The sequence below is a fragment of the Lethenteron reissneri genome, chromosome 33 (assembly GCF_015708825.2).
Source record: "Lethenteron reissneri isolate LAM-NWPU_2019-01 chromosome 33, ASM1570882v1, whole genome shotgun sequence".
In the NCBI taxonomy this organism is placed as follows: domain Eukaryota; kingdom Metazoa; phylum Chordata; class Hyperoartia; order Petromyzontiformes; family Petromyzontidae; genus Lethenteron; species Lethenteron reissneri.
In genome coordinates, this window is record NC_083811.1 from 9,241,026 (window position 1) to 9,263,341 (window position 22,316).

A 22,316-nucleotide genomic window follows, 5' to 3' on the forward strand; every position below is an offset into this window, starting at 1 on the left:
GAGCCATAGCACAATACAATGAAATGCGTATGTACTGCTCTCTGCTGCCCACACTGATGACCAAGGGGGCCTATAACAGTTTACCCATGCGGTCACCTATCCAATCACGATCCAGGCAAATCCTGCTTGGCTTCTCAATATCAAATGAGGTTAGGCACATTCCAGGTGATTTGGTACTAGGCACGGCCAGCTCCAACCATATGTGCAAGCACTTTTCCGGCTGAAAAATCTATTTTCACGTTGGGTTATTGTGCTCACATTACCGATATTTAGCTATATTATTAATAAACAAGCACTGCAAAACTTAGTGAACCTGGCCAAAACAAGAGATTATATTTTATGTGCCTTAAGTTCTCGTCTTATGCACCCAGTTTCTTGCTTGAAGTGTGGCTTGATCAGACGGATTTGAACAAGGAACGGATCCAAATATTAATTTACTTCGGAACTTTTGTCGTGGAGCAGTTTTTTTTATTTTAAAAAGTGGCCTAAGACAAATGCAGGGTATGATGAAACCCAGCAGCTGCTTATGAACCCACTAATTTACACAAAATACCTGATACCAATGACAACTCCTAGCGATTCGTGATAACATATGTTAAGCTTACGCATATATGATATGCCAGCCCACTCATCTGGGTCAAACCACGCTTGACGCAAACAAAAATCTGCCAAAAATATTCCTGCATCACCGAGTCACATATCTGACCAGAAAATGAACCACTTCTCTAGACGGAATCGATCGCATAAGGCACAAATATACAACAGTACTTGTAGACTTCATACAATCTGCATTACAATGGCGCACACAGCAAATTTTCAAAGTTCAGCCATCAGACACATGGGAATTCTATTGGAAAATGGACAGCCTACAAAACACTACCTTGCACTTCTTGCCAATGGGTATACTGGTGTAAGCGTAAAATCCATAAATAATGGTCAACACCACAGCAAGTACATTTAACACACACTGCAGTGAATGTTAAAAATGGCAGTCAACAAGGGCTACTGCGCATTATTTAGCATCATCCCATAATCATAATCGCACATTGGCAATGCATGGCCATCTGTTCACACTGTCAAAGGCCACATTTGGACAATGAACATTCACAACTCCACCTCATAATTACAGTCCTCTATCAATCCACTGCTGGATGAAGGCCTTCCCATGCCGGGTCAGTCATGGGAGTTGTTTGACAATAGTTCAATTAGCTGGTCGATGTGGATTGGTGTAGAGGAAATCATATCAGTGATGTTACATTTTAATTAAGATTAATAAAAAAAAGGCATATTAACCAGCATCTGGCAAATACTCAGCGAACATGGAAATATTAGTGCATTTTCCATCAGCGAAGAGAAAACTCCATACAAATACTATATATCGGTTAAAGTTAATGGCGAAAGTTAGGGTTTCTGTTTGAGGATAAATTTAGGGCTGAACTAGATTTAAGGCTTGGATTGGGGCAATGTTCATGTCAATGATACAATCAGGAGCCACCAATTGGGTAAAGCTATAGTATTGCCCAGGCATTGTGGGAAATTAATGTAATCCATTGCTTTGGAGGAAAGGTTTAGCGAATCACACAGATTTGTAAAATTCCCAAACCCATAGGGCTGCGAGGTGGCCTGAATATGGCATAGAAACTCATAAGGTCTGTCAACCCATCTCCGCAAATATTTGAGTATCATCACCTCTGGGTACTCTTGGTTTCCTCCCTGCATGCAAAATGGACCTTAAACACCTCAAGTGGCCTTCCCTGCTTTAATAGTTTAAAATGCAAGGGATGTTCTACAGCAGTAAAGGGATTCAACAGCCCAATCGGAGATGCACTTATTTGGACTACGGTAGATTTCACCAGAGCAAAATTATCTAAACAACTCTCATGAGATATGCTCAAATAGACTGTTGGAGACAAACTGATTTCATTGCTCCATTTGTTAGTCTTGACCATTGGCCATCATCCTTTCTGGTGACCTGTCCTGCGCCCAAGCCCAATTACATTTCTTAACAGTCGATATGAATTTTACATGTGTTCTAAAATCCATGTCCCTCTTTTGTCTCTCAATGCGATTCCAAGCAACCACCTATCCATACCTCTTTACAGACTATTGAGCGTTTATTCAACTCCCGTAGTCAATGTCCATGTTTATAATACATAGGGTATTGCAGGTGCGAAATGCAATTATGAGAAACGTTATTCTTGAGGTACAATGATAAGTTTCATGAAATTCAGATTTCCAATAGCACCTTAACCTGCTCTTGTCCACCTCTATTTCATTATTTATACTAGTTCACCTTCATGAACTGCTATAGTTAAACACACTCCGTTGTCTGGTTTGTCGATGCATTTTAGTTTGGTTGTTTTCAGATCTGTCAGATGGGCACAACTGAAAAATGTAACATTGACAGTCAACGACACTACGGTTCCCAACATTTAGGAAGATAGAATCCAATCTTGACTTGAAGCTTTCGTGACTGCAGGAGTTATGAAGATAGCACCATTTAGTAATGTGTAACAATTAAATGGTTTGAAAAGTAGGTATATGTGGCTGGATGTTTATCATTGGGTTTGCAGTTAACTACTTTGCAGGACAAAAAAGCACATTTACTTCCTTTAAATACTCCACTCAAGCATTATTTTGCAAATACAGGTACCTATTTTTTTCATAATATAGGTTTTTGGGTCAGGTCACTTCTGAATTATTCACTTCTGAATTATTTTGTCCTTTGAAAAACTTGACACATTTTTTTCTGTTTGGCCGTGTCGGGTGGTGGAGGGTTACGACACATTTATAAATAACGCTATCTGTCCCAAAAACCTATATTATGAATAATATTGATCGCAAAAACCTACGTGTTAAACTTATTTTTAAAATATAAAATGCACTATAGGAATATTTATGGCATTTGTTTTATATTATCATAATAATCGACATCATTAGTCATGGACTATCCACTAGTGAATGAAAAAATGCTGTTGCGATCCTTCATGGCCCGAAGAAGCCACAATCCCTCTCTCTTCTACTCTGTGTCCAGTGGTCAAGCTCTCAGGTACATTCCTGAGTTTGGCTGACATTCCATCACCAGTCTTGCCCATCGGCTATCATTTGTTGCAGGCAGTATCCTGCCCAAGCACAAGTTAATAGGATTATGATTTTACTGCCTGAACCATACGCTCCTCTTCCTCTGTTTAAATTCCTGAAATGCATATCGAGTCTACATGCTTCTTTTCATATCACTGCAGAAATTTCTCCAACACTCCCTTTCATTAGAAACCCAGTGTATAATGTGTAGTATGTACGACAGCTATGGGCACAAGTTAATAAAATAAATTTGAACGCATGAGTCTGACATCGAAAAGGCACATAATGTGGAGCAAAGGAGTGAAATAGTCTCAGCCAGCCCTTATTTTACAAATGTACCAAGACGGTGGTCTGAGACTTTTCTTCACGAGTTTGGTGCTGCCCAAATAAGAAAACGTTAAAGTGACTTTCAGGAACACCAATGTAGCTATATACCCTAGTAGCATCACTGCAATGGTGTGCACTGAAGAGTATGGTAGAGATGTATAGAGGTTTGTTTCTTGGGTTGTTTTCCACTGGTGTGAATGCATCATGGATATTAATTATGCGTTCAAGCAAGCGCATGCGAATGCGTGTCAATGTACAGAGGATATTAATATACGTGAAACCGACTGTAAATCAGAAGTGCTCGCTTACGGCACTTGCCCCAACAGTCTGTTAATGGATATACGGGGGACCTTTGTCTTTGTAAATCAATGTATTTACGTGAAAGCAAGTTAATGTTATTTATGTCTTTGAATGCACAGCCTATGAAAGCCTGTACATGGAAACGTATCAATGTACTGTATATACAAGTATATTCATGTATAGTATCAACATCACCAGTCATTCTCTACCCCCACTGGTGGATAACCGCGTCCCCGTGCCAACCATCTATGACGATCCTGCGATGCAACAATTAATCTCGCATCAGCACACGAGCCAATTCCATCACTCCATCTCTGAGACACGTTCCTCCTTTGGCTGTCAGTCCACTGTTAGTCTCGACCACAGGCGATGATCCCTTCTAGCGATGTGTCCTGCTCATGCCCAATAATTGATCTTTATAAAGTCTATGTTCTCTGATCCATGTATTCCATTTGCTGTACTTAAACGTAATTCCAAGCATGTGCACTTTTCATCATTTGTTCGATTTACTTCAATGTCCACGTTTCTGATGAGTCACAACAGGCAACATACACAGATTTGTTTTACTTCTTTACACATGTTCGTACTTTATTGTCTCTAAGTTTAGTTTTGCTAAAAGTTACTCCAGCCTGCACTGCCTCATCAGACTCTTCAATCATATTTACCCTCGTCCACCTTCAAGAACAATCCCAGCGGTTTCCATTTGTATCCCTCCAACAAATATCTTCATCTGGTGGAATTACAGGTGACCTTTGTTTTGCTCATATCCGTCACTTTGCTATCGTTTTCATTAAGTACCTATAAAATTCCCTGTGCTTTCTTTGCACTGGTTTCATGGCCATGTCGTCGGCAAACACAAGATGTTATAACGCATTTGATGCTGACCCGCCCTTTGACATCTGTGAAGAGCTTCATAGCCCAGCAGTGCTCCAGTCTATAAATTCTGAACATGACTGATGTACAATAGACTAAAGTATATTCTGTTGTACGACAGGATATCAATGTACTCTCTATAAAAGCATAATTTATGTATCGTGCTTACTGTAAATACATATGAATATATCAGTGTACTTGTGATTGTAAAGAAAAACATTATTTCCATACATAAATGTATGAATATAATGAACATAACGTGATATTAATAGTATATACATATCTTAAGTACAGAAAAGTATCGATACAAATGTACACTTTGCGACACGTTTAACTTACGCGATATAACCGACAAAAACGTTTTCAAATATGTACTGTATACATTAAGTTAACATCATATGCTAGACATCAGAGTATTTATGTACACGGACGACGGACTGCCTTTCAATGAATGATTCTCAATTGAAACATTTAAACATTAAAACAAACCACAGGCCTTGTAATTCCGCTTGTGAGAGTTAAGGCCCTACCCACGCAGCGTCTCGCATGGAGGTTTGTTTGACCATACTTCACCACGCTGGTCAATGCGAGTTCAAGGGTGTGGACACCCAGAACCAGTTCAGACATCACTCATTACTGATATTAGCGATGGTTTAGAATCTAAATCAGTTCACCGGGTAAATAGCGCAGTGCGCTAACCACGTCGCTACCGCTCTACCGAAACGCACGCAAACCGCGTATACATCACAAACAAACGCACGCTTAAGACAAGACGCCACGTAAAACAAGCACATCATCATACACCGCACGACACAAACCACACCAATGAAGAAAACAACGCGCGGACCAAGGGAATAAGGAGGAGGAGCACGCGGCCGCGGTAGGCCAAAGCCTGCGCCCTCTCCTGGACGCGCCGCGGGCCGAGAGAGAGGGGGGGGAGGGGGAGGGGAGGGGACACACGCACCGATCGCTGAAACTCTCCGAGCCAAACGGAGGCGCGTTCCTTGCCCGCGGGCTCGGGGTCGTGGTACAGCGCCTGTATGGCCTGGTACACCACGTCTAGAGACGGCTTCCCGCCTCCCGCCGCTCCTACTGTGGCGGCAGCAGCGGCGGCGGCGGCAGCGGCGGCGGCGTCCATTGTGACTGTACGGGGTGCGAGTTAACTCGGTGGCGTGGTGGAAGGGAGGGGGGTGTGGACGGATGGAGACGGAGCGCGGCCCGGGCGCGGTGGTGCGGAGGGGGTCGGACCGTGGCGGAGGAGGGAGAAGAAGCCGCCAATGCCGGTGACCAACCCCCCTCCACTCTGCGCGCCCTCCAAACTGGGCTCGTTGAAGCCGATTCAGGCGGCCATCTTACGTGGGGACGCCCGCCCGAGTTGCATTGAATTAGCGTGTCACGTGCGCGGTGAGGGAGGGAGGGGGAGGGGTGGTTGCCGTTGGTTGGCCGCACGCGGTTCGAGTTCATTCCTTTACCAAGATGGCTGTCCGTTACGTGACGGGTCTGAGTGACGTCGCTGCAACGGCTCACACACCGGCGGCCATATTTAGAAAGGTGTCAATAACTCTCCTCCCCCCTCCCCAACGGCTCCCTCACTGTGGGAGCCATCTTGGAGCGGGGTAAGGGCGGCTGGGAGAGAAACTCCCCCCCCCCTTCCAAGATGGTCGCCGGCGCGTGAGCCGTTGGAGTGACGTCACAAAGGCGGAGTTAGATTTCTATATTTCAACCACCCATGATTAAACTGGCTTCTGAAATGCAGCGTTGTTGGTCGTGAACTGCACAGAAAACAAGTATAACCCGTAAAAACAAAGTCCTCTCGTCCTCTGGCTTGAGATGGCTACCACCTATGGGTCAGATGATTGCATGGCAGCATTAAGCAATTGGTAATTAAATATAATTTTTTGTCCTAAAAAGTGTAACATTTTGTAAAAAAAAATTCACAAACATTAATTGTCACGCACAACGAGTCTGTGTGGAAAATGTCAGCTCGATTGGATCACGGGAAGTGGGTTAAAAAACGACCGAAAGATTTGCACGGTCCTAAGCAAGCAAGCAAGTTAACTTAATATAAAGGATTTAATTTAAAAAAATGTATATTGACCAGCTCTGATAATGAAGGTTATACTCTTTGGTTCTTTTGGTAAAGTCACGTATAAAGAGAAAATAATAAATTAAATACTAGCATGCGACGTTTCGATTGCAACACAAGCAATCATCATCAGGTATAAATGAAATAGAAACACAAATCTAGTATACTTAGAAATGTTATGTAATACAACATAGTCGGAAAACATAATAGTCAACACCCTACCTGGTTGATTACGTTCTTCCTGAGAATGCTTCATTTGAGAGAGAGATAAAACACAGAACCAGAGACATATAGACAGACATACAAGTAGAGACAGATATCACAGAGATACATAGAGAGAGAGAGAGACGTACATAGGTACACAGAGAAACCACGTCTGTGTCGAGGTCTTAAATAGAGAGAGGGAGGGGTTAGACAAATTAGCATGTCAATGAGTGGCACGCTGCAGAAGCTTGGAAAAATGAGACACTGAATTAAATAACCTAGCAAAATTTTCGAAACGTAATGTAATGCAACACAGAGAGTCGGTCAACACACAATTAACGCATAGACTGGTTGATTACGTTTTTTCAAAGATTGCCAAGTTAGAAGTTAAGTGTGAAATTTTAAAGAGAGACAAGACGCAAACACGAAGAACACACAAAAGCACAGAGGGACAAGAGCCGAGACACACTATTTCTGCAGCGTGCCACTCATTGACATGCTAATTTCTCTAACCCCTCCCTCTCTCTCCGCCCCCTCTCTCTATTTAAGGCCTCGACACAGAGGCGTGGTTTCTCTGTGTGTCTATGTATCTGTGATATCTGTCTCTACTTATATGTCTGTCTATGTTTCTGGTTCTGTGTTTTATCTCTCTCTCAAATTTAGCATTCTCAGGAAGAACGTAATCAACCAGGTAGGGTGTTGACTGTTATGTTATCCGACTGTCAGTTGTATAACATTACATTTCTAAGTATACTAGATTTGTGTTTCTATTTCATTTATACCTGATGATGATTGCTTGTGTTGCAATCGAAACGTCGTATGCTAGTATTTAATTTATTATTTTCTCTTTATACGTGACTTTACCGAAAGAACCAAAGAGTATAACCTTCATTATCAGAGCTGGTGAATATATACATTTTTGTTCTGTGCAGTTAACGACCAACAACGCTGGATTTCAGAAGCCAGTTTAATCATGGGTGGTTGAAATATGGAAAACTAACTCCGCCTTTGTGACGTCACTCCAACGGCTCACCGCGCCGGCGACCATCTTGGAAGGGGGGGGTGTTCCTCTCCCAGCCGCCCTCTTACCCCGCTCCAAGATGGCTCCCACAGTGAGAGCCGTGGGGGGGGGGGGGGATATTTTCACTATAAATCCTTTATATGCGTGGCATCGGTTTTATTTTATTATTCATTTCTGTTTTTCTTGAGTAAGAGTTTCATTTTTATCACATTGGTATTTTAAATTAAATAACATTTTTTTTTCCTAAAAAGTGGAAAATTTAGGAATTTTTTTTTTCACGAAAATAAATTGTCACGCACAACGAGTCGGTGTGCAAAATGTCAGCTCGATTGGATCACGGGAAGTGGATTAAAAAACGACCGAAAGATTTGCACGGTCGTAAGCGCGCAAGCAAGTGAACTTAATATAAAGGATTTAAAAACAGCTACCCTAAAAATTGTGTTCTCATTAAAGTTAATCTTAAATGAAGAAAACAAGCACAACTTTCGTGATCACAAACACCATAAGTTTATTCCCAACATTGCTAAATAATGCCACAGTTCACAATTGCATGGATCAGACAGTTAAACAACACAAAACACCCCATGTGATGATCTCAGTAGCTTCAAGGAAGTAACCTATAACTTGAGGGCAAGAAAGCACACAAGCCAAATATGATGTTCTATTATCATGTTTCTTTTATCAACAGCGTCAGGTATGGTCAAACATCCCTCACAGCCAGAAAGTTGTAGGGGTGGCTCATGTAGCAGTGGGATGCTGATAAAATGGGCAGTGCACGATCTATTACCTGCATCACAAAGCTTCAGCAGGAGGTATCAACTTTGAATTATCACTGCACAGGTAGTTGTGGTCCTGGCCCTAGGTTACAGTGCATGGTAAAGCATTGAATGGAAACACCAAAAGCACCAAACACCATTCTATTCCTCCACCTTAAAATTCACAAACATAGCATGAGTAGCATGAGTGGACTTAAAACGGGGCAACGCAGAAAGTGTGCAAAAAAAGAGTAATGTTGCTTTAATATTACAACTATATTGTGTTAAACACTAGAAAACTACTTTCAGTCGATGCGTTAACATTTCCGATGTTGAACCTTTTCTTAAGCAAGCACAATTCAATCTGATGTAATTTTGCTTAGAAATGGGATTTTAACTATGGGTGTCAACACAACAGTAAATAGTATTACAGGAATTAACCATTTACACATTTTACATTTACGCGGTATATTAACGTGTTCATGTCCATCTCAGTGAATATGCGAGTCATGTTCAAGGAGACACACTGCTGTTAATTTTATCATCTATTACACCCTTAAGATTGGAATGAGGTGGCAGCTTGGTATTTTGCTGTCAAGACAACATTTGAAAAATACCATAGAAATTGTGATAAAATTCCATGTAAATGTAGCATGGGAACCCAAATAAAATAAATCTATTGTACAAGCGCAAATATAAATCAAGCCATGGTCAAATCAGTCCGTATCTTCACTTGCATTGTTTTCTGATGTGCACATCTAACATTGTTCAAGATTACAGGATCTTCGAATCATGCAAGCCACGGGAATAACTCAACTTTGCACACACTGCACGACTTTGTTCTAAGACAAATCACCCATCAGAAATCCAAATATTTGCATTGTTCTTGCATCACAATAACACACATTTATATAACATCTAGGAATGGACACTACTCGTCGCTTGCATTGAACGGCTTTTCTTTTGTGTCGCCGATGCGAATAGCTTCAGCAAGGCATGTGTTAGTGAAGTTTTGTCTTATAACTTACCAACATTCCACTTCAGGTGTAGCTAATTTAGTCCGTGCGATCATTCAGTCACTTCAAATAGCTTTAAGAGTAGCATGAAAGGTAGTAAAGACAGACAGTACTCCCTCCTATATGGCTTCTAACTAAATGCAATCGAATGACTACATCTCAATGTGGCTCTTGGCGAAGTGTATATTTTCTTCATTGAAACTCTGCTTGCACTCTGGGAGAGCTGTTTTGCCAAGTCAGCCAAACGATGACAGTTAAAGCATAGCAATACAATTTAAGATTTAATGCCGAGTATGTGTTTCATAAAAATGCAATTCTTTAGCGAGGAAAATGCATATAGGGTTAGCATTGTTTAGATCGAGTAAAATATTTAGTTCTTAAAACGTGGAAGTTTTTTGTACTTAGATTTACTTTAGCTTCTCATCCAAATGTTACAATATGGTAACAGTGGAAGACCACAAAATTCAAACACCACACTTCTTCGAAAATATTCCCTTTTAATTAGGTTTGTTGTTTTAAAACAGGACCACTGGGGAGTTCCTGGAAGTCTGATCACATTAGTTAGAAACTCGCATCGTGTCTAAAATATAAGAGTGTTTCTCCAAATGTAAATCTTCAGGGCAATCATCGAAGTTTAAAAAGGGAACTATAATAAGTACAAAACGATAAATGTACAAACATTAAATCTATTAGAGTCCGGAAGAGTTCGTTATAATAATCACGGTATAACCCCAAGTTGAGTGACATTATTTTGATGTTTAACGCATTTTTATAGACACCCATACAGTGTATATGTATATATACACTTGAAATGAAAGTATTACAAAAGTAAAAAAATTCCTGCTAAAATGTTAATGTTGCATTCACCAACAGGATGCTGGTATTATTACATTACCTGTATACAAAGTATTGAAGCAACAGGAATACTTACAATCATTAACGTCAACATTAAATTTGTTAAACATTCATTTAAAAAAAATTAGGATTTACATAACAAGTTACCATTGCATACGACTGGATTTTCTTCCAATGAATGTTTCAGCAAAACTTGCACACGGATGATTTTGCATGACTATTTCTACTGGTGCTAAACAAAAGATGCTACGTCATTATTAATGTGTTCCTATCGTATGTATATAGAACTTAATTCGCACCATACTTAGCCAAATGTGTGGAGCATAAGCGTCTGCTGAAATTACTGCAACCCTCGCCTATCCACCCTGGAAAGGCAGCATTCAACCATATTCAGTCACAAGCTCCAGGAGCCCACAAGGAGAGGCTAGGAGTTGCCGACAGATGGCATTGTAATACAAAAGGGGCCAATACTGCGATAAAAACTGAAAGCCATCAGTGCTGGCAAAAAACATTTTCAAATTGAGGCATTGACAGCAGAAACATTTGGGATAAGAATGCAAGTAGGATTATACTACAGAAATGGCAAGTGCATAGTAATTAGGTGGTGGTGTAATTTTGTTTTGCACTAAAGTGCCACAACGACCATTACAAGTTGTGCTCTGTAACAACACTCTTGCAACATTTATAAACCCAGTTTCACAAAAGTACCAACTATCGAGCAGCTACACAATCACAGGACTATTGGGTGCATCCCGGGATGTGTATGCTACAGACTGCATGCCGTTGGTGTTGATGATATGAAAAAAAGTCCTGAGTGTTTATTTGGAGAAACCTCACTACAATATGAAAATTTAATTTTTAGAGAGCCATTGCATTTCCACCACGCAGACCAACACAACCGGGCCAGAACCAGTGCCCGTATCGCTGAATATGTTCACGAGGGATGCGTGGACGCTAGAAGGCAATCATGATGTGCAAGGATTTACCAAGTGCTGTTAGTTGCGCGCTAACAGCACTTGCCCCAACAGCTTGTTAACAGTCTATCCGGGGGATCATTGTATTTGTAGCACAAACCTGTCGCCATCTCAATCGTCGCACCCTGTAGCCATGGTTGTGTATTTTGGCTCAATTTTTTACAAAAAAACTAACTTGGTTCCATATGAAAAAAATCTATTTTGTAAACTTTTATTTTGCATTCTTGGCTTTCAAGATACAGTATAACCAAAACCCTATGGCACAATGCGTTTTAATCAATGCATTGAACAAGCAGTGAATTTATAAAAAAAGATAAAAGATTCTAACATGAATAATGCCCACTTCCCCCAACCGAGGCAAGAGAGAAAAACTATATACACTGTTAGTAAAGTGAGTGTTGTATTATATGCTGATGTGGATAAATAAATGTACGTGTACATTTGTGTCATCACTGCTTAGATGTCCACCTGCTTAGATGGAGCTTCACCGAAAACACATATATCGTTATTCTGTACAGGCAATTCTTCTTCAATGCCATATTAATGCCCAATTAATGTAACACTCCTCATCTCACCAGTAACCAGTCATGCCCAGCTACACTAAAGTTTTGACATTCATTTTGTATTTGAGATATATTTAAGTTAAAATAAAACAACAAAGTGGCCCTTCACTGCAAGCTCTGGGGATCTGAATGCAAACACGGGGTGCATTGTGGGTATGCAGCAGACAGGCTGCTCACACCCTACTACTTGGACTTCATCTCGGATTCGATCATGTCCTTCAATTCCTGGAGCACCTTCCGGATGTTCCGTCCGAACCGGCTTGAATCCTGTAACAAAAAACACACAAACTCTGTTCCACAAATGCTCTCACAGTCCCTCATTCTCACAAATAATAACTATGTTAAGTGCCTGCACAAAGGTCAAGATCACCCTTATCGTCATACAAACTGCGAGGGCACCTTCTCTTTAGTGAGAACCTACTAAGGCTGATATGGCACAGAATGAGGTTGGGGTGTGGACAGCACCACACCCAGCAGACTTGGTCTCCCCAGAGATAATATGTACACTGTGCACGAGAGACTCATTGAAGGCTGAATGTTGACCTCAAGGGAGGTCAAAAATATGTTCAGACATCACTTGCACCACCCACTCTTACCCTATTCTAATTCTAGGTCAAGTGCTCATCAATTATCTATTTATTTAATTGGGCTTTTCCATTATTAAATTAAGGGTGTACGATGTCATTAATGAAATTACATTAGCAGGAATATTAATTCAGGAAAATTTATAAACAGGCTCGAGAGCTCGAGAATATTTAAACCAGTCTTGTAAAAAATATATACAGTATATATACACACACCAACTTCCTCCCCCCCCCCCCCCCACCGACGATGCGCATCCCCGCTATTTTGTATCTAATTTTCAGATACGGTCTCATTTACGTGTTTTAAATACAAAGTGGCGTTTAAATAGCATCAGTCAACATGACATCCACAAGCAGCACATGGGCATGTAAGCCAAATCAATGCCATTTACATTCCTGCAGCTACTCACAGTGTCCGGGCAGGAGTTCTTGCTGGAGATGTGAAAGTTGATCATGTTTTCTCCAATGATGATGTAGGAGACACCATACCCATCATCAGCAACCTACACAACATTAAATAACGTAACTAAATCCATTACGACTGCATGCTGCTTTTTACAATGCCAGATCTCACCATACATGAAAGCATAACTGCTTCGAAATAATCGGTGAAAACACGGGGGAAACCAAACATTAACTGAAAAAAAAATCACCACCACTTTGGCCAACAGCTTTTTAAAAAACACTTTTATCACGAGCATTTTACCATTACCCAAATGACATTTAACAATAATTTGAAACTTGAAAGAGCCAGGACATCCGAGGACACAGCTTGAAAAATAAATGTTAACCATCTCTATTAATCTACTCGCAAATTTATAAAGTGAAGACAACTTTTGAGTATAAACAGGATCATATCTGGTAAGCAACAAAAATTCAAGGATGCCTCTTACCACCACCATCCGCTACAGAACCAGTCCCTTCCCTCAAATTTTCCCCACCAATCGTCGCTCTTTTCCCAAGTTCTTATCCCCCCTGCTCAATTCAAGAAACATTAACTATTATCGATTACACCTTAAACAGTGCCAATTATTTCGTTCCGCTGAGCGTTTTGGGAACGCGCTCTGCAACCGTGATTTAAAAACATAAAACTTACAGGGCCAAACCCTCCACCGCAGCTGACGTAATCCGGCTTCTGGCTGAGGTCAACCAACTTGGTTTGATGCAGTGGGGTTTGGCTTGTGGACAGCCGCCAAGGCTCAGACAGGACCTGCAGCACATGTACACGCACCATTACGAACGTGGTTTGTTTTCTACGTCATCGTATTTCATTTAACTAATTCACACTCGCACAAAATTAAATTTTCTCAAGACACCACCAACTTACATTTTATTTTGAAACTGCCACTTTAACAATGCCGCCATGTCAGACACTGCGTGAACAAACTTTTAATGATCAAATAAATGGTGTCATCAAGTATGTGCAACCTTATAAACTGAGCGATAAAAACAAGGCAAAAAGAGTTGCTGGAAACAGTTCGTTCAACGTCCACAGGCATCGCACCTCCTTGAGGAAGGGCGACTCGAGGCCGAGGTAGCGCGACACGACGTAGAGGCAGAAGAGATGGCGGTCGATGCCTGAACCTGTCATGGCCAGCAGGTACATGCTCTGGTGCTTATCCATGGCGGTGCGGAACAGGGCCACCCGCTCCACTGCCTGCACAACCACAGTCCACCGGAACACCATCACCAGCGTTGACATTCTAACTTTTCTCACAGAACGATCTCTCGTTGGTTCTTTCGGTAGTCACGTATAAAGATAAAATAATAAATTAAATAATAGCATACTACGACGTTTTGATTGCAACACAAGCAATCATCAGGTATAAAATAAATAGCAACAAAAATCTAACCAGAAAACTATAGACAGACCTATAAGCAGGCAGATATCACAAAGATACATAGAGAGAGAACACACATCGGCACACAGAGAGAACGTCTCTGTGACGAGGCCTTAAATAGAGAGAGGGGGCGGGGGCGGAGAGAGGAAGGGGTTAGAGAAAAATTAGCATGTCAATGAGTAGGAAGACACGTGGTAAGGTACGCAAGCTTGAAAATTAGGAGAACGGGAGAGAGACACACTAAATTAAATAACCTAGCAAAATATCGAAATGTAATGTAATGCAACACAGAGAGTCGGTCAACACACAATTAACGCATAGCCTGGTTGATTACGTATTTCAAAGATTGCTAAGTTAGAATTTAAGTGTGAACATTTGATTTAGTGTATTTTTTCTGTCTCCACTCGTTTTTTGTCGTTCTTATGTTCTGCTCTGTCTGTGTGTCTCCGTTCCTCGTGTTTGTGTTTTGCCTCTCTTTGGAATTTTCACACATAAATTCTAACTTAGCAATCATTGAAATACATAATCAACCAGGCTATGCGTTAATTGTGTGTTGACCGACTCTCTGTGTTGCATTACATTACATTTCAATATTTTGCTAGGTTATTTAATTTAGTATGTCTCTCTCCCGTTCTCCTAATTTTCAAGCTTGCGTACCTTACCACGCATCTTCCTACTCATTGACATGCTAATTTTTCTCTAACCCCTCCCTCTCTCCGCCCCCGCCCCCTCTCTCTATTTAAGGCCTCGTCACAGAGACGTTCTCTCTCTGTGTGCCGATGTGTGTTCTCTCTCTATGTATCTTTGTGATATCTGCCTGCTTATATGTCTGTCTATAGTTTTCTGGTTAGATTTTTGTTGCTATTTCTTTTATACCTGATGATGATTGCTTGTGTTGCAATCGAAACGTCATAGTATGCTATTATTTAATTTATTATTTTATCTTTATACGTGACTTTACCGAAAGAACCAAAGAGTAATTCCTGCAGTCACGAAAGCTCCAAATTAAGATAGAACGATCTCTGTTGTGCTCTCAGGTTACGCGGTGTGCGGTAAAAAGCAGGGGCCTTGTCAAGTTGCACGGTTAGCTACGTACGGTGCAAAAAAGTTCGGAGAAACAACAAGCCCCATTTGCCATTAAGTGGCAGTGACATCACCACGGCGCTTGTGCCAGGCTGTGTGTACTTTAAAGCCATGTGAAGTGTTGAACCTTCACTAGCAGGTCACAGGACACTCAGGTGCCATGGGTTGACTGAACGAGATGACAACATACATATGTAATGCGAGCAAGGATTGAGGGGGGGCGGAGTCTGGGTCACGTGAGGAGAGGGAGGAGTTAGAGTCACGTGGGGGAGAGGATTTAGGGAGAGAACCAGAAGGGGATCGGGGAGTTGAGACGGAGTGAAACAGGAGGAGGCCACGCTGGGCAGTACGGGGAGAGTGGCGTGATTGCCACGCGGTGGGAGACGTCGACACCGTCAGCCATCGGTGTCAGACGGAGAGAGCTGGCGGGCTGTGGGAGGCCAGCTGTATACGGGGCAGCAGTGAAGCTGGAGAGAGCGGAGCAGCGGTGTGGCTACAAGGCGGGGCAGCAGGGAGACTGCATATCGGAGCAGCAGAGTGGCTGTGGAGAGGCGTCGGGAGAGATGCGGAGCTGAGCGAGGACGCCGTGGTAACGAGATTCTACGAACCCAATAAAGGACAACGGAGATCATCATATGAGAAAGAGTCCTTTATTACATTGGTGTCAGAAGTGAAACGGCATGTCAAAACAGCTCAGAAAGAAGAACGTCCCCGCACCATCTTCTGCAGCATCTTCTGACGACAACCTCCCTCCAGCGGTGGCGCTACCGACGATGGAGGGGGAAAGCGACGCTGGGACGAGCGGCGATCCGGGCGTGCAGGACGTGGCCGCTTCGGTAGGCCCATCGGCGCGAGTGGACGCTGATGAAGGATGGCGACAGGTGGCGGCCCAACTGGAGGCACTGAAGACGGTGTTGGCGCAGTTGTGCAACCTTGTGACGCCGGCGATGACTTCGGGGAGGCCCGGCGGGGAACAGCGGGCCAGGGCCTTGCCGTCGCCATCAGCCCTCTCGACCACGCGGCACGAAGACGCCATCTTGGGCGTGGCCGACGAGGAACGGCAGGAAGCCGCCATCTTGCACACGTTGCAGAGTGACGCCATCTTGTCACTGCCGCGTGAGTCACCATCGGCGGAGGACGGCGGAGCAAGGACCCGCAGCCGTCATTTAACAACGGTCAAAGAGTTCTCCATCGGCGGCGATTGGAGCGCATTCGCCTGCCGTTTTCAAGCGGCTGTACGATCCGCCAAATGGACGGACGCGGAGGCCCTGGAAGTCCTACCAACACTTCTCGACGACGAGTCCGTCAGGTTCTTCCGCTCCATCAAGGCCGACAAGAAGAGGACGCTGCAAGGTGTCTTCGAGGAAATGGCGGATGCGTACGAGCCTCCGGACGATGCCCATCGTAGAGTTGTACAGCGGCAACGGGCGCCCGACAAATCGCCGGTGGCTTTCAGAGGCGCCGTTCTGGAACTGGCGAATGCAGCATACCCCGAGACGGAGCCGGATTTGTTGGAACCCCTTGTGTTGGGCAAGATGCTGGAATTATCTAGAGACTTGGGATCCCCATGCCGGTGTGCAGCCATGATAAATTAACGTCCCGTGCTGCGGCTAAGTGTTTGGATGCGCATGTTAACCTGCGACGCTGGAAATAGATGTCAGCTTGGACGAGGGGCCCCAGCGTCGAAGGCGGTGCTACTGGGTGGGATCCCAAGAAGGCGGTCTATGTTCCTGACAACAAGGGGCCGCGGGAGTTGACGGCCGCCTCTGCCCAGTGGCCTGCTCGGGGGGGAGCGGGGCCGAGGTCCGGCCCGCCGACGCGGGAGCGTCGGGACAGAGGAGGTGCCGCGCGCCGAAACGACGTGGAGTGTTTCCGCTGCGGTCGAAAGGGCCACTTCGCCAGGGATTGTTGGGCTCGCGTTCCGGGGCCACCCCAGCAGGAGGCCTCGACCACGGACGTCACGCCAAAAGACCAGCCAGGACAGGCAAGTCGGTGCGCATTAGACACCCGGCAAGGCCTGTCACCCCATGCATCACCATCGCCGCGCGGTCCGGGTGTCGTTAACAACGAGGTGCCGCCGATTGACCCGTGTCGCTCGCTGACGCAATGGCGGCGATTGGCACGGAGGGTAATTGCGGCCGCTACTGGGTCGTCCACTGTACCGGGTTCTATTCAGGGGGTCGAGGTGCGTATTTTGGTGGACTCCGGTGCGTCCGCGACCATTATTTCGGATGTAATTTTCCATCTTTTGGGCATTCCGCCAGGGAGAGTGCGACCGGTTAATGATTCGTGCATAGCGGCGAACGGGGGAAGTATGGGCATTGTGGGCCAGGTGGACGCCAACATATCGATTGGGGGGGTGTCGGCTTCAGGGACCGTTTTGATCTCTAGGTCCCTCGCGGTACCGTTTGTTGGGGCCGGTTTTCTTGGCAAAGATGTCCATTCAAATAAGGGTTGATCAAAATTGCATAGAATTACCGGGGGGGCGGAAAATTTCATTCTTACCGTCGCCATGGGGCCGGTCTGCCCCTGTTTGCCAGGTACAGGCGCTGTCCGAGGTATCTGTTGACATTCCACCTGGTTCGCAGATGCTTATCCCGTTGAGATATCGGAAGCCAGTACCTGGCGTTGAGGGAGCGGCGGGGGTTTTGTTATCGCCGTCCACGGCTATAACGGGCGGCTCGGCGCTGGTTGGGGCACAAACGATTGTCCGGCCGGGCCAGCCCTCGTTCTTACAGGTGCTGAATCGGAGTGAGGAGAATGTTAGTGTCCCGGCCGGAACGGTTTTGGCTCACGCCACGACCACGTTCACAGCCCATGACAACCGGGGCCGCCGGGACATGGTAGGGGGGGTTTCGGGGCCTACGGGGCAGGATGATCGTTGGGTTGCCGAGTTGTGCAGGGAGAATTCATCCCTGACAAAAGAACAACGGTCCGCGCTTCGCGCGCTGTTGTTAAGTTATTCCGACGTGTTCAGCTCGAATGATTTTGACTTGGGACGCACCTCCTTGCTTTCCCACCACATTGATACGGGGGATGCCGCTCCGATTCGGTTGAACTCGCATCAGTTGAGCTTGATGGAGCGGGATCAGGTTCGCGGTGCAGTGGAGGACATGCTGGCCGCTGACATGATATCCCCGTCTAACAGTCCATGGGGCGCGCCGGTAGTCCTTGTGAAGAAGATGGATGGGAAAATGCGATTTTGCGTCGATTTTCGAAAATTAAACAAGGTGTCCATCGCAGACGCGTACCCCCTGCCGCGTATGGATGATTCCCTCGATGCCTTGTCCGGGGCGAAGTTTTTTTCAACACTGGATCTCTCCTCGGGATTCTGGCAGCTTCCCCTCGATGAGTCCTCGAGGGAAAAGACGGCTTTCCGTACGCCGCAGGGATTGTTTCAGTTTAATTGCCTTCCGATGGGCTTGAATGCGGCCCCCACCACTTTTCAGCGCTTGATGGAGCTGGTGTTAACGGGTCTGCAGTGGGAGACATGTCTGATTTATTTAGACGATGTCATCATCTTTAGCCGCACATTTGACGAACATTTACAGAGATTGGAGACGGTTTTCGCTAGGATGCGCTCCGCAAATCTGAAATTCAAACTAAAAAAGTGTCACCTACTGCAACGATCCGTGCGTTATTTGGGACACATAGTCAGTGCGGACGAGGTGGCCACGGACCCAGAGAAGACGGTGTGCGTCCGAAACTGGCCAACCCCGGCCTCAGTTGGGGACGTACGTTGCTTCCTTGGGTTCGCCTCATATTATCGCAGGTTCGTTCCGAACTTTGCTATGATCGCTAGGCCCTTGCACCTCCTTACGGGTAAGGGTCGGAGGTTCAGTTGGGGACCGCTGGAGGAAGCGGCGTTTGAGGGCCTACGCGATCGGTTGGCGACGGCGCCGACATTGGACTATCCCGATTTTGATCAGCCTTTTATTCTGGACACGGACGCTAGTGACACCGGAATCGGGGCCGTTCTGTCACAGTCCAAGGGCGGCGTGGAACGCGTGGTAGCCTACGGTAGTCGTGTGTTGTCCCCGGCAGAAACCCGCTACTGCGTTACTTGCCGCGAACTATTGGCTATTGTCTATTTTCTCCGCCAATATCGGCCATATCTATACGGCCGTTCGTTTATTGTGCGCACGGACCATGCGGCTCTGCAATATGCCCTGAGAGTTGACCAACCATCTGGCCAACTTGCAAGATGGTTGGAGACCCTGCAGGAATTTTCCTTCGACATTCAATATCGGAAGGAGAGCGGAGCAGCGGTGTGGCTGCAAGGCGGGGCAGCAGGGAGACTGCATATCGGAGCAGCAGAGTGGCTGTGGAAAGGCGTCGGGAGAGATGCGGAGCTGAGCGAGGACGCCGTGGTAACGAGATTCTACGAACCCAATAAAGGACAACGGAGATCATCATATGAGAAAGAGTCCTTTATTACACATATATGCCACTGTCACCGCTGCAATTAATTATGAATGTGGCACAACCATACAATGATAATTTTCAAAATATCTCCCCTAAGGAGAGACTTCTGGTATCATTGGGCTATTACCTAGTCATAAGCAAAAAGCATTTAGACAGATTTAAAAGAAGACATGCTTGGATAACACACTACAGCACCACTGACTCCAAGTAGGATAAATAAACGTTTGCTGATATACTGACCACTACGTAAATATCAGTCCCATTGCCATACTAATGGTTTCATCATAGCACTAAACCTATATGTGGGTTTTGGTTTTAAAAAAATGGTTGTCAAAATCAAATATAGCACTTGTTTTTCTGCCTTATTTTGTACAATAAATTTTAATGATCAGTGCTTATTTTAAATCCAAATCAGATCAATTAGACAGCAATTAGTATAGAAAACAAAGATGACAATAATGTGGATAACAAAGGCCTCACCATTACTAAAGAATGAAGACAGGATTTCATCATAATAGCATATAGTGCTGACATGCAAGCACACACAAGCTTTATTAAGTCCAAGACAAATTCTGAGTGCTTTGGGGAATTGGTCATGATATACCACCAAGCTACTAAAATAAAATAAAAACACTAACTTCATTACTGCCCATGCCAAACTAGAAAGATGAGATCAGGCAGACACTTGGTTCGTCACACGACACTTTGGATGCTGTCTTGGTGGCGTTGAATGAATTTGCTTGCAGGTGCGACTGCAATCACCAATCTCGAACCATGGATGACATTGCACACCACTGGCCACTTTGATAATTCACTGGCAGCATTTCAGATATTTACCAGGTTACTCCTGAAGTCATCCTATTTCTTTACCAATCTCATCACGAACATAAACATTGCCAAACATTGCCAATCAATTCCCCCACCTTAAGAAAAAAGACGAAGACATGCAGCTGCTGTTGGAAAAACATTTTGTGGGCCATGGATGTCTTTGTTGTGGCATTGTGTGTGAACCTGCTGCAGCATGTGGGGAAAAAAAACAACTCACAGTGATGTTGGGGTCCTGCATGGAGTGAACAAATGCGGAGGCCTCGCTCGTGCAGGATCTGACGGTCTCCGTGCGGCCCTCCCTGAACAGCCGCGTCATAGACGCCTCGTACGTCAGGCAGAACTTTCCCATGTCCTGCGAGCAAACACGTGGGTTTTATCCAAAGCGACAATGTGTTGCGATTGGCGGTCACTTGAAATGGTATCGTTCGAGTCAAAGGGATTCCCCTGCTCAAACGAGCGTTACGGGGATGCCCCATCTCCTGTTTATAGCCCTCAGCCAGTGGTAAACATTTTATATTCCTATGGTGGGCAGCGAGTCTATCCAAGGTATAGCCACTCTTGACATCATCAAAGTGGTTACTCACTTTATTGACCCCAAAGGGATGATGGGCCGAGTTAACCACCAACTAGGATTTGTACTCGCAGCCTTAAAATGTATTGCAAGCCACTGAGACACCCTCCTGGCTTGGTCTAATAATGACATAATCTGATACGCTGTACTCGGCGCGCTTTGACACCATAACTTTATATCACTTACACTGCAGCCACCACAGTAGGTACCTAGCGGACACATACAGCACTGTAAGTTAATAATTATATGGTTCACTATCCCAAGCAAGCAAACAGGCATCAGCATCCAATGGGAGCTGCCGAATGTGTAATTATGGTCTCCGCTTATGTGGACGGTTTAGGTGTGGGCTCCATACATGTACCATGTGGTGAGATGTTAACTATCTCTCCCGGTATACAGGAGTTTGTGGGTTCGATCTCGCCCCGATGCCTGTACATTTGGGGTTTGCATGTTCTCCCCGTGGTCGTGTGGATTTTTCTCCAGGTCCTCCTGTTTTTCCCTCCACATTTAGAAACGTGCGTTTAAAGAGTTTTTGGCTGCTATACATTTCCACGTAATAATACTCCACATTGTTGAGCTGTGACTTGTGGCCAGGTCTCTTCTGAAGAAGAGCTATATAGCTCAGTGGGCATTAACTGGTAAAATAAATTGTCTATAATTTTGTATGTTTAGACGTGTGCGAGGGCATACCCTGAAGTGTGCCAGCTGCAACACGACTTGCACGAAGGCGTCTGGGCTCGTGCGGCACTTCTTGATGAAGCCCTTGCCAAAGTCGGTGAATGCAAAGGTGCAGTAGTCGACGTCATCGGCAAGCGCCTGGGCCACGCGCATCGAGTCCTCTACCACCTCCTGGCACTGTGAGCCGGAGCATACGTACATCCACCCCCCACCCCGATCACAATACGAGCGTACAACGCGTGTGCACGCGC

The 22,316-nt window shown here is 44.7% G+C and overlaps 2 protein-coding genes across 2 annotated transcripts in view; both read right to left on the minus strand.

Moving 5' to 3' along the window:
- TNPO3 (transportin 3) overlaps nt 1-5,897 on the minus strand; it is a 71,812-nt gene extending 65,915 nt beyond the window's left edge. The window contains exon 1 of the mRNA XM_061564533.1: nt 5,546-5,897. Coding sequence (XP_061420517.1) covers nt 5,546-5,719 — 174 coding nt within the window. The 5' untranslated portion in view covers nt 5,720-5,897. The remainder of the gene's footprint in view (nt 1-5,545) is intronic.
- A 2,478-nt stretch (nt 5,898-8,375) lies between these two features.
- Nucleotides 8,376-22,316, minus strand: part of CPT1A (carnitine palmitoyltransferase 1A) — a 63,131-nt gene continuing 49,190 nt past the window's right edge. Inside the window, exons 14-19 of the mRNA XM_061564536.1 lie at nt 22,078-22,242; nt 21,034-21,168; nt 14,144-14,296; nt 13,736-13,849; nt 13,050-13,142; nt 8,376-12,322 (exon numbers count right to left, since the gene is read on the minus strand). Of these exons, the coding sequence (XP_061420520.1) occupies nt 12,239-12,322; nt 13,050-13,142; nt 13,736-13,849; nt 14,144-14,296; nt 21,034-21,168; nt 22,078-22,242 (744 nt within the window). The 3' untranslated portion in view covers nt 8,376-12,238. The remainder of the gene's footprint in view (nt 12,323-13,049; nt 13,143-13,735; nt 13,850-14,143; nt 14,297-21,033; nt 21,169-22,077; nt 22,243-22,316) is intronic.